General features: G+C 40.7%; 1 protein-coding gene across 3 annotated transcripts in view; it reads left to right on the top strand.

Annotated features, from left to right (window-relative positions):
• The window catches only part of LOC143182635 (protein pangolin, isoforms A/H/I/S), a 206,252-nt gene that overhangs the window by 20,915 nt on the left and 172,452 nt on the right, over positions 1-12,885 (top strand). For all 3 annotated transcript variants that reach the window (XM_076383781.1, XM_076383780.1, XM_076383779.1), the window contains exon 3: positions 11,921-12,024. In XM_076383781.1, the coding sequence (XP_076239896.1) occupies positions 11,921-12,024 (104 nt within the window). The remainder of the gene's footprint in view (positions 1-11,920; positions 12,025-12,885) is intronic.

A 12,885-nucleotide genomic window follows, 5' to 3' on the forward strand; every position in this document is an offset into this window, starting at 1 on the left:
ATCCTGGTGTACACGTGTAATTTATTCAATGGAAGTTTTCTTCTGGGTAGATAGGGTGGTCGAGCGGAAGTCACGCGTGTACGTGTCCTGTGTCACGCGTGATTGCTGTTTTCCTATCTTCTACGATCATAACTTCCATTCCTTTTCAATGAAGTACGAGGCGATGCCTTAGATGCTTAGAACTTTGGCGAAGTGCAAACATTGTGTGAGTTGCCGAGATTCTTATTAAAATCTGATTATTAATCTTTAACTTGTATCAGCTAATGGATCGTCCAAGGAATTGCGCAGATGAGACGTACTCCTCGGATATATTCAGATCCAGTTGTAATATAACCATTCCCGAACAGTTCAGTGTACTTAGGCGCTGGTCCACGAGACTAAAGGTGCTTGCACCGTTCGATCGAGCAGGTCCCCAAGTTTGGGACTTTATCGTCTTGTTATCCTTGCACCTTACGATGTTGACTACCTAGCTCTCGGTGTCCCGGTGTCACTGTGATCGCCACTTCGTAGATGGTCAGAGGTTCGTTTTGGAGCGAGAATGCACCGATGTGGCACCCAGCGTCGACGTATGCGTAAAAGGGAGGCAAAGAGGGAGAGTGAATGCAGACGCGGAGAACGAAAAGGAAAGGATAAGAAAAAGAGAGAAATCGCGACTGAAGAGGAGACGAGAGAAGAAACATAAAGAGAAGCAGGAAAAGAGGAAATGAGAGGGAACTATTGGCAAGAGTGGGTGCTCGTGTGTCGTCTCCTTACCTCTTCTCCGTGGACAGTTGGGTCCAGCGGAGTCCCGAACCACCTCTCTTTCTCTCTTTCTCTCTCTTCCTACAGCCAGCCTGAGGCCAAGAACGCAGGGCCGTAGGCCCCAGCCACGGTACCGTCGGTTACTTGTACCTTTGCGACGTTGCCGAGTCCTCTTCCGATAACTTGTTCGCACTCTCGTTTCGACGAGGAAGGTCTACTTTTGTATAAATTATTCGCCTGGGCTTGCGCGCGAGTTGTCTCCGTCGTGTTCTCTACATGTAATCTTCTATTAGCCATGAGAGCATTGATTGTCAACAACGTCGCAAAATTCTTGATCGCAGATATAATTAATAATGACTGTAAAATAAGAGGCGACTATTACTTCCAATTGACAAATTGTAGGAAGGACAGATGAATCATCAATACACAACTATCTCTACCACTATATATATATGTTTGTGTGCTTATTGATCTATAATGAACATTCCCCTCTTGGAACCTCGACTGCCTGGATATTTAACAGTTGGTAATTAGTGGATATTTTTACAATTCCTGGACTGTTGAAATGTGAAGCAACACAAAAGAAATATCGAGAATTTGCTCGAATTTATCATTGTCATGTTCAACAAGCCTCTCTTATATTTCTTGCTTGACCACCGTCGAATTAGCTTGTAAATTCGGTAGTCGAACACGAACGTTCGTCGAAATTTGATTCCACGAGAACAGGCGACTACGGATTTCTGGGAGGGCGGGTGCTGGTAGGATTTGGAATACTGCTTTCCAGATGGAAGGTCGTTGGACCGAAAATATCGTGCATGCACGCCCTGGGGAATTCGTTCGTCAGTTTATTTCTTTTTGGAAATTGCTAATTGCGTCGACGCATTTCACTGAACGGAAAGCCCTTTTCATTTCGTCTTTTTGACTGTGACTATTAATGCTCCAGTGAATTCACATTGTCTATATCTAAAGTGCTTGATTTCAGTTTCGATGAAAAGATCTTGATTGTTTCATGGATTCGTCTAAGGCTTGAATATGATACATCGAGTTCTGTGATCTACTATCTGTTGTAGAATCACTATAAAGAAATTACTCTATCAGAACGGGTTATTGTGGTTCGAATGACACAGATGTCGCCGATAGTAGGGCCAATGAACAAGCTGTTGAAACAGGCATTTACTCTTCCCGCCATAATCGAACGCTCATTTTATCCCATACGGTATTTTCGGACTAGTTTGTCACTTTGCATTCCTTTTATTGGTTTCGAAAAATAATCTTTTATCCATAGTCATTACCTTTTTTTACGTTGATCATATCTATTTCTGATTCTGTTTTTTCCATTTCTTAAGGAACAGTTCTTGAAAAATGGACACAAATATGAAGATTGAATTACCAAATTTTATTCATCCAAATTTCGAGTGCAAGGGATCCGACTTAGAACTACCTCCAACGCTAGGAAGTAAGGAAAACGTTAGCCTCCAGTTAGCTTCCTTTGATCAGTTAACTGACCAAAGAGATCTCGCCCGATTAAAAACTCATCGCTGCGCAATAACGGCCAGCTACTTTTCTCTTTTAAGCGTTATCGTAGACCCATGCCACGCTCTCGCTTTCTTCTCAGGGCATCCTCAGTTATCTCAGCTTTATCTCGTTCCATTACCATCATGAAATCCTCGCTCATAGACAAGGTGGAATGCTCCATTTTCACTATTACAACCCACCTCTGCTACCCTTTCCCTATCTTGATCTCATCAGAGTTGCGTGAACTTTGCCAGCAAACATTATTGTTAAGAAAAGTATCGTTATTACGCTAACTGCTCCTCCGAAACCACAGACTTTGCATTTCCCGACAAACCGTGAACACGCAATCGTATTCATATTTTAATGTATCTTTCAGACACACAATTTCAAAAGTAATTGGAATACACTATTTCGTTCGTGTCTGCGTCCGTGAAAGTGCGAAAGAAATATGGGCAAGAGCTGCTGGGAATTCAGCGGTTTCGGCAATCGTAGATGGTGTTTCGAAGCTGTGTGTACTGGGCAAAGCAGCCTTGGTAGAAGGCGCTGGCACGGCACCCATTGTCCGCACCGTCTCTTGTTACGAGACGAGACAAGGCAGGCAGAGGGACGGAGAGGACAGATCGAGGAAGATGAACAGGGAAGGAGAATGCGGGAAAGAGACGAATGCAGTCGAGCAGAGAGAGCCAGCCAGGCGGCGGTCAAACGAGCAGACCCAGGCTCTTTCCTTCTCGTTCTTTTCCTTGTTTTTCTCCTTTTCTCTTTCTTTTGTTGCTTTCCTTCGCACGGATCTTGCCATGCCGGGGACCGTGCCGAGTCAAAACCACCTATGTGCCCGGCGAGGCCCACGGCAGTAGGTCTGTTGCCTCGGGGCCCACGGCCTGTCTTCCCTCTTCCCTCTGCCACGTCTATCTCTCTCGTTTCTTCTCCCGCGCAGTAGATTGCAACGAGGCTCCTTCGGCCGAGTCCAACTTGACCTCCGGTCAGCCAGGTCCCCGACTTTTCGTATGCGGTTTCGCTGGAGCCGATGACAGAAGTTAAAAATTTCGGGAGGTTTAATTTTGCGATATCCCTCGGGGAATTTATGCCTGGCGGGACGGAGGAGGATACATTGTTTCAAGGACCCCTCAGGCTGAATTATGGAAATAGGCAGCGCGTGTTCGGCAACTTTTTAGGTACCGAACGGGCGTTCCAATCGGGACGAAAGTTGCGAGCTGTTCTTCCCAAACGTTTTGGAGATGCGATCTCCCCAGGCTCGCTGGATTTTGTTTCGCATGCGCGGGCAATTCGAGAGGTAATCCTCGAAATACCTTCCGGTTCTCCGTTTCATCGCGGGGATCTCATCGTGTTTGGAATCCGGACCAAATCGACGTCCGGGGGCTCCTGATTGCTTTGATTCTTGTATTGCTCGTGGACACGCTCTTAGATTCTAACCAACTAGCACGTCGGGGACCTCTAGTACGTGACAGTCGGCCTGGCCTCGAGGCCTGTCAGGAATCTCTCCGGGTCCCATTACGAGGGTGCGCCTACTTGGCGATCTTTTATACTGCGAAAACCCGTTTCGTTGTCTTGTATCATCCGGCGCACGTGCGTTTTCCCGGCCGTCTTTCATCGTGAACTTTATCGCGGAAACTAGTTCTGCTCATTCGTTTCTACATTATGCAAATACGCGGAGACGATTGTGAGATTCCAGCTTCGATTCAATGATAAGTGTTACGTGCTTCCTAATGAAAATACAGCATGACTCTGCAGTGTAACCCGATTTGGAAGTTTTGATGGTTTGAGTAGTTCTAGGAAACTTTGTTTCAGGTATGCAGCACTTGAACCAGTCGGAATATTTCAGTAGAGATTTCGAAGATATTTCGGGAAAATTTATTGGAGTCAATGGATGTATCCTAGTTAGGACATGACACTTGTTGCACGAAGTGCGTTTGGGGACAGAATTTTTGTGCGGCGTCGCCTATTTTCCCTCCACTTCTTATCCCCTAATTTTTTTGTGTATGGACCTCCCGCGTGGATGGTCACCAAGTTACACTCCCATTTCGATGTTTGACTGAAAGTGGCCTCTTCTTTAGAAACCTGATTCCTGGAGTTCTTGGAATCGCTTACGTTACCGAACCCCTCAAAAATTCGCACTGCAACTATGCATATATTTGGTACACAATCTATACAAAATATTTTGGACCTTCTTGCCTTTTACCATATAAAATATTAGCGTCACCTGTTCTGTCTCAACAGAACTGCTTGTAGACTCATGAAAACCTTGTCCACTGTCAGAAACGACTTTCTCAAAAACTGTAGCTAAACAGCAATGTCATAGCTCCTTACTGGTCATTTCTTGGAGAAAATTGTTCGATACAAACACTTGACATCTGCAACCAAGGAAAGGCACTTGTTGCACAAAGGGTGCCAGAGGATGAAAATTCTTTCCGGTGGCTCTCTCTCTTCTGATTTCCTTTCGACAAGGATCCGGCAGGCCCCCCCGTGTCGAAGGGTCACGAACGCGTTCGTGGCCGAGAGACACAAGTACGGATTTCTATTGACACAGACCAATAGATCCTAGCCTCTGGTCTCCACAGGAATCTGTACGGTCCTCTTGGCATCGCTGCGACCGGACAGGGAGGGGGTGCTGTAATCCTTAGCTTTTTTCCCCCTCTGTGTTCCAACGATGGTTTGTCCCATGGGAGATGGAAGAATCTCATAAATCTGCGAGGATTCTGAAGTATTTCCGGCACGTAGCGCCTCGCAGAATTAATTTGTAACCGTGGAAAATTTCTCTTTCCTAACTTATTTGGAAAATGAGAATCATCGTTTCGGTGATTATAATGCTGTCTCACATCCGACTTTCATTTTGTATTTTTTTTTCTTTTTTTTAACTGAAAATATTAATTCATTGAACGTTGGTAATATAATAGGTATGTTTTTATTATAAATGGGAGAGTTTAAACGATGAAGTAACGTTATGTTTCAGAGGAAGGGTAAATAATAATAGTCATTGACATTTAAGTGTGCAAGTAATTAGTTTTCTGGGTGCCACTACAGGACTAGCACACATCCTTAGTTTTTTCTTCATTATGCTTAACTGAGCAGGTGAGGATTCGAGAATCCCTTAATTGCACTACACAGTCGCGTTGGCAAGTCCATAGATAAGTGTAGACGTTAATGGGCCAAAGCTAATCTAGAAATCCCCAGAACTTCACTACTATAGTAATTTACCTGTCAACAATAGTTTGTACAACCAGATTAACCCATGATGATAACTACACACGTTTGTTCCTTATTTCCCTTTAAGCCAAATTCAACTCAGCTGGAAATCTAACTTGAAATTCTATAATCAGGATTTTGCATGATTCCAATTCTTTATTATTTGATTCATGCAACTTTGAATATTTCGTAAGATCTTTTTCCAACTTCGAAAAATATTATTTAGGTTTAATCGCATAATGTAAATGTTTTCGTTATTAAATTTCTAAAATTATAATCTGCTATTCAGTCATACGTTAAAAGTATTGCAAGATAGAAAATTTATTTAAACTTCCTTTGTCTCACTGGGATTTCTTGCGACTACAAACGCAGCCTGTCCTCTGTGCTTCGTTATTCAATACTATGGTGATGATTGTCGCCCACTCAACGCGAAGGTTACAGAAAAATTGAAGGGATGAATAGATTTATCGTTTTTAACAGAACGAGAAGTCTCGCGCTATCGTTTTTTCCCCCATCAAACGAAAATGATTCTCCGCGCAGACAATGCTCGCGAACACTCGGCTCGAAATCGAGGGCACTCAGAACATGCAAATCCATAATAATCTCTTCGCGGCTTCCGCTCTTTGCCTCCTCTGTTCTAATGGAGCCTTTCCAGAATCATCGATGCAGAACTGCGAGTAACTCGGAACGTGAACATTGTTTAAGAACCCGTGCATCCTATGGATAACTGTGGTTTCTCTGGTAGTCAGGGTTTTCAATCAAGATACACCGCAGTGCACTCTCTGAAAATTCTGTTCTCTCATATGTTTTTTGTTGTCGTTTTGAGGTTTCTATTTAGGTACATATCATTTTACATTTTTTGAAACTTTTACTAGTTTGTCAAACTTGGTACAATACTGCGCAAAAATACGTGATTATTGGTCATAGGTGTGAATGATAAGTGTGAAGCTACTGTTAAAAAATGAGTTAGAAACTTTTAATGAATAAAAAAAGCTTTGACTGTATGGGGATATACGATTATTTGAGAAGTAAAATGTTTTTGCGGTGTTGCAAGTAAATTTGTGATATTTTAACGTTAAACCCTCTAGGCCAGTTAGGGTGATATATGTATTCACCTATTATTTACTATATACTTTCTAGCTTTGAGCAAATTTCAGAAGTAACCCTTTAATTTTTCTATTGGAAAAGTATCGTAAAATGGAATGAATAGAAATGTAACTTTTAAGTATCAATGAATAGTATTTAAGTAATGTTTACTATTTAAGTAATGTTTACTATTACTAATACTGTTAATAGTATTTAAATAGTGTTCATTATCAACTAGAGTTATATTTTCCTATTCATCCCATTAATATCATTTCTTAAATTATTTAGAACATTTACAAATGTATGATAATTGATAATAACTAGCTTTAATGGAAATTACAATGTTGCCTGATGATTACAGTATTCGTGTCCGGAAACTATTCATGAAGGGGTAAGAAATTTTTTTCCAGGAATTTTACTCCGAAAATTAAAGCAAATTAAAAGCTATTAAAAATTTGAGATTTTGAATATTCAAAAATTTGAAGCCACCCCTGCTGAGAAAAGCAACAAAACTGACAAGACCGTCACATGTAGAATGTAACCAGAAATAAAAATCGCAACTATTAACAACCATCATTTCACTGCTATCAATTGACACCTTTTATCTTAACATTAACCAAACCAAGTTGTGTTTATTTACTCGATGTTCACGCACGGGTTCTTAACATCCTTCAGTTCTTTTCAGTCGATAAATTGTTGACTAGAATACGGAGAGATATCAAAGCATTAAAGGACTAATGCTATTCTTTTAACGCGAATGTAGAAATTTTGCAGTGAAGAGAAATACGTACTCTTCGGCAGACGGCCTGGTAAAGCGTATGACGGAGTTCTTGCGCATTGTGTGCCCGGAATATCTATAATTACTCTGCTGAAGTATTATTCCAACAAGACTGCGAAGTAAACAAATCCGCAGGAGAGGGCCGAAAGCGAAGCCAAGCTAGACGAAAAGGAGCGAGCGAGAGAACGAGGCTGCGAAGTTTGAGTCGGTGTGTAGCGCCGGGTGGAAGGCTATTGGAACACAGCAGGACAAGCGGGGGAGAGAAGGTACACCGATCGCGATGGAAAGGGTGGAAGGAACCGAAGGAAGGGGAAAGGGGAACGAGACGGCAGTAAACTTTAGCACGAGGAGTGTGGTGCACGTGTGCACCGAGGATATGCATTTGAAAAGGGAGAAGGAATGAATTCTTGGTGGATGCAACGCAAGCCTCCTTTTTGTCGCCACCAGCAAATTTTGGATGGTTCAAATATACGCTTTTCTCGAGTACAATTGCGTTTAGTGGTATATCTACGCTGAGGCGACATCGAGGAACATTTTGTCGCATCTTGTTGTTTATAGCGTGTAACTAAAAAACTGCTTTTGTATGCAACTGCTTTTTGTGTCTAGAACCTATCCTCCAAAAGTATCCTACGTTTTTCTTATTTTTTACGCAAGGGGCGACCGAGAGTCCTCATTGTTGCCTCAGTGTAGATGGGACTTGAGAATTTTAGAGTGCATTGAGGATAGGAATACTCTTACAAGCATATTAATTAGTCATAGGAAAACAAATCTCAAAAATAGATACCTATCTATCGATATTTAGACAAAAGTATCAAACCTTTTTGAGTTTGACTTAGTGTGTACGTTGGCATAGGATAGTTGAAGAAATATGTCAGTCCATCTTATTTATTCAGCTAACAAAAAGGAGACAAGTTTCTTTCATAGTTCACAATACATTAACAAACAAATGCAATAGACTATAAAATAATATAGTACGTTGAGGACAATTTCTTAATTGTGAATACAATTATTACGAAGAAGACTTCCCTAATATAGCAATTTACACTTTCTTTGTCATTAATACTTAATATTTGATTAACACTTTGCGATTGGCTTATGTAAAGCCTGATTGTGGAGGCTTACAATCATACACATTTATACTTAATAGGCATTGCTTATTATCTTGCGCCAAATGAGTGCTTCTCTTAAATTCCAGGTCGATACTGTTAAATAATTATTACTCTCTATTTTGTTTAAAAGTGACAAAAAACAACAGTAAATTCAATCAATCTCGACATTACAGTGCACGCAATCTAAACGTTTACTCTGTTTGTAGTGGCGCTCACTTAGTTAACCAGTCTTATGACCAATACCAAGGAAGCTAACACCCTAGACCTGGCTTGAGGAATACAGTGAGAAACCTCGAGACGATAAAATTTAAACTATTTACGTATCACTATGAAAAGCGAAATTCCAGAACTGGTGAGAATAATTACATACCATCTGCGCAGGAATAATATAATCATAATAATGACATGTTCAGTAGAAGTCGTGACTACTAAATGGTCACTTATTTCAAACTAATCCGAATGTACGAGTAGCAATAAGCTCTTAACGAGGGAATACACTTTGTTATCTTTGGCTGGTGAGTTAATCTACATTCCTCCTATCGATTTCGAACTGAAGTTACTGATTCACCAGGCGTATTCTGCACGCTGCCACTGTTCAACTAATAAAGTAGTGACTTTACGTGGTCACGGTGCGACGTTTGAGTATCCAGGACAAATTCACCGGAGATTTCGCGGGACTTTTAACACGTCCCGAGACGTGTCAAGTTAAGTCGGCCGGCATCCACGAGCCGTTGTAAACAGATAAAACTTTCATTAAAAGCGAAGCCTATTTGCTCGCGCGTGCAGCGTCGGGGAAATACGCGGTGCTCGCGGCTTTCATCGACGCAGCCGCGATAAAACGAGGATTGCACGCGATTCCGACGAAACTCGCCGGTATGCATGCGTGTCGCGTTATTTATAGAGCCACGTAGCTGACAATTTAATCGTCCGCAGTCGTGTGAATTGCGCCGATGCGTACAGTTCGTTCGTCGCTCGTACGTTCGCGTCTTAATAAGTTCGGGCAAGCGATTGCTCTCTGTGTCTCGTACTTGGAAAAGGTCAATGGTCTTGCGTCGGGGGACGATCGAGATCGTCGCGGAGGAGCCTCGAACGAAGAATTAACTCTTTCATGGTCGCTGCTGCGCCCGAGTCAAGCGCGGTCAACGCTGCCGCATCCGCGTGCAACCGGTCGCTCTGCCCAAGTATTAATTAAACACACGGGCTCTCTGGCCACTGCTACGAGCTTGATTTATCACTGTTTACCGCTACCAACGAGCCTCCCTTTGCTTTTGTTGCGCCGCTGTTACGACCCATTTTCGAGTGACGATAAGGACTCCGAGGGGAACTTCCGATGGAATTTCTGGACCGATCTACGGTTTCACGCTTATGCTTTCTTAACCATAGAGCGACACGCGAGCTCGCATCAGGTGTTGCGAGGGTAATGGTCAGGCGGGTCGCGCAATAATTGCTGTAACTGACGGGCTTCTCTCTTGGCATGCTACGAGCTTCGTGCGAGTGTGGAGTGAGTTTGTGAACTTTTTTGCCAACGTGTGTAAAGCCACACTATGCGCGACGATTGGTCTGGGATGAGGTGTTCTTTTACAGTGCTCTTCGAAGTAAGTCCATTCTGTTTAGGAGGGTGTTATGTATTCTGTAGTTTTTTTTGAGGTTAGTAAATCTGCTGAAAAGTAGAGACATATTTTCACCCTCGATTTATTCGGAATATGAGTCGTCGTCTATGATCCCATTGTATCTACATACACAGTAATCAGTTTAAATGGAAACCCTTTAGTGAGTGTTTGCTACACTTCAATGGTAATAGTATTTACAATAAATGCTGCCAATACTGGGAGGGTTTATAGTTATGTCCAAGGACTGAAGTTTGTACACATTTCAATATTAAGCCATAAATTATTTCTAACTTTCGTTGTACTTTATATGAATAATGAAATTATTTTATTACTTATCTTGAATTGTACTTTCTGGCATGTCACTCATATATGAGTGATAATTTTTATATCATTGTGAGTAATATTGAAGTAGATACATAATTGTGAATAGTATTAACAAGAAATTATAGCGACAGTTAACTAGAAGGAGGAGGACATTAAAATAAATACAAAAGTGAATGAAAAATAATCTTTTTTTTAAGTTGAGGGAACTGCCAAAGTGATAAAATTGTTAGCGAATTTAGCGTAGCAGTCAACATATTATGTAAATAGTGTTCTGGGTGATTTTAATGCGTGTGAATTTAAATAAGACTGGCTGTAGAAGGTGTTAAGGAAAATGTAATAGAATTAAGTGGTGTTGGACAAAAGATGCCACTCTATTGCATCCTTTTCTAAAGTGAATTAGTAAATACTTTTTTAGATAGACCTATAATCTGTGATAGCTAATAGCGAGTGTCATTACCAAAAAGTCGTAACCGAGCTCCAGAGCATTAATATTTCCTTCTCAGGAACTAATGGTGGTACCGATCACCTAAAGATTCTCATTGGCCGTTGATAAGATCTAGCTAGAGGGTAGGTAGATCGGGACGATACTTATCAGTTTGAATTCTGAAAGCAGGTTTCTACCTCTCGAAACGATTGAGGATTCGCGGAACAGGCAAACTCGGGTGGTTCTCCAGCGAACAAGATCCGCCTTGAGCGGATCTGGACGTCCCTGTTGGCGGCAGTCTGGAGAAGATGATCGGTATCACTTGGAGTCCTTCGTGCAGATTCTTGTTGCTCGCCGCGATCCAGTTTCGCAGAACGGATAAACTCGAAAGGTTTCTCGAGCAGCAGCATCCATCCTGAACGTTAAAGGAACAGACTGTTAGTGGTGGTTTGGGAGTAGGGAGGGTAGAGTCCTTGTCCTTATACCTCGAAACCAATTTATGTCGTTATGTACAGTATTTGAAAATTCATCTTTCACTTTAAATTTCAATAAGTTTGTTTAATTATTTGGTAATGCTATAATAATTAAACGTGCCGAGAAACTGATGAAACTAAACTTAAGTGACGTAATAGGTATCCAGATTTAATTACAATTTACAATATATAGAGTTGAATTCTTAACTAAATATAAAAATCGGTAGTAAAATAGGTTTTAGAAGTTGTTTTAATAGGTGGATAAAATTAATGATACTTTACTTAAATATTCCTCACTGTTTATATTTGTTTGGACTTGTTTGAATCCTGTTTTCAGGTACTGTGTAGGTACTCTGAACAAGTTTTCGTATTTTTAGCTTCTTCTCTAACAGGAATATAAGTTAGCATAGGCGAATGGAACTATATTTAAACAATGTTATAATTTTGAAGGAATAATTTGTATTCTTGTAATTACGAATTATTATCGATTAGGACTATTTAAACGTTGCTTGTTGCCAAAAGTTTGACTGGAGTTTATATAATTCTTTTTATGGATGTGCTATCAATAAAAATTGATAAAATAGTTAGCAAAACAGTGAATTTTCTTTGCATTGTTCGTTATTTGTATATTTACATATATGTTTTTGTTGTTTTAATAGGTAAGGTGGATCCAACGCCGCATACCTCGTCGTTCAACATGGGCTACCTCGTTTCGCCGTACCCCTACCCCAATGGCGCTGGAGGACCTATTCCTGTATCTATGGTGAGTAATTGTTCACTATTTTGTTTAAATTCTTTATCTCGTTTCTATTCATTTTCAGCAAATTTTTCCCAAAAATCATAAACATTTATTCTGACGTAGGCACACTAAAGGGCAACTAAAGTTTAGATTAGGATTACATAGCAATTTTTCGGTTAGGTAACACGCAATGAATTTTCATACCGATCCAAAGTTGCTATTTTAGAAATAGGTGCATTATTAAAATTTGTTTGAAATGAAACCTCGATTATTGGGATTTCAATGATTTGTAATACCATTTATTCAGTGTTGCTGTTATAGGGCGCAATGACAATAAGCATATAATAGATCAGAAATTATGACTTTAATTGTGATTTAATAGAATCGGTGAGTTGAAGATCACAAGTCTGATCACAAAAGCCACCATTTTGAAAGATTGATTCCTACGTCTAGTTCTATGCATTTTACATAGTATCTGGATCACAGAGCCAGAGTGTGTTAAGTTCACTTGTTTTCTGTCTAATTTAATACAATCTGGCTCTGGGTTTTCAAATTGAAAATTACACATGGATCAGCTTAAAATGGTTAATTCTGGACTTACACTGTTCTTCAACTCAATTCAACACTAGCCTATCAAAAACAATACAATTTGCCATTAGGAAGGTGTTTCAGGTTCGAGTCTATTATCGAACCAGTTAACGAGATCTTCGCGTGTTTCGAACCAAGAAAAATCGATCGATCCTCCAGATAACTTCTAAGGCCAAACAAAACAGCTTTAACATCACCAAAATCTAAATTGCTGAGAACACTTCGGCGGCAAGGCGTATTCGCACTTCTGTTTACAGAGTCCAATTTCGTCTCGTTCTCTGCTCCCTCTAAATTGTG

The sequence above is a fragment of the Calliopsis andreniformis genome, chromosome 8 (assembly GCF_051401765.1).
Source record: "Calliopsis andreniformis isolate RMS-2024a chromosome 8, iyCalAndr_principal, whole genome shotgun sequence".
Classification (NCBI taxonomy): Eukaryota; Metazoa; Arthropoda; class Insecta; order Hymenoptera; family Andrenidae; genus Calliopsis; species Calliopsis andreniformis.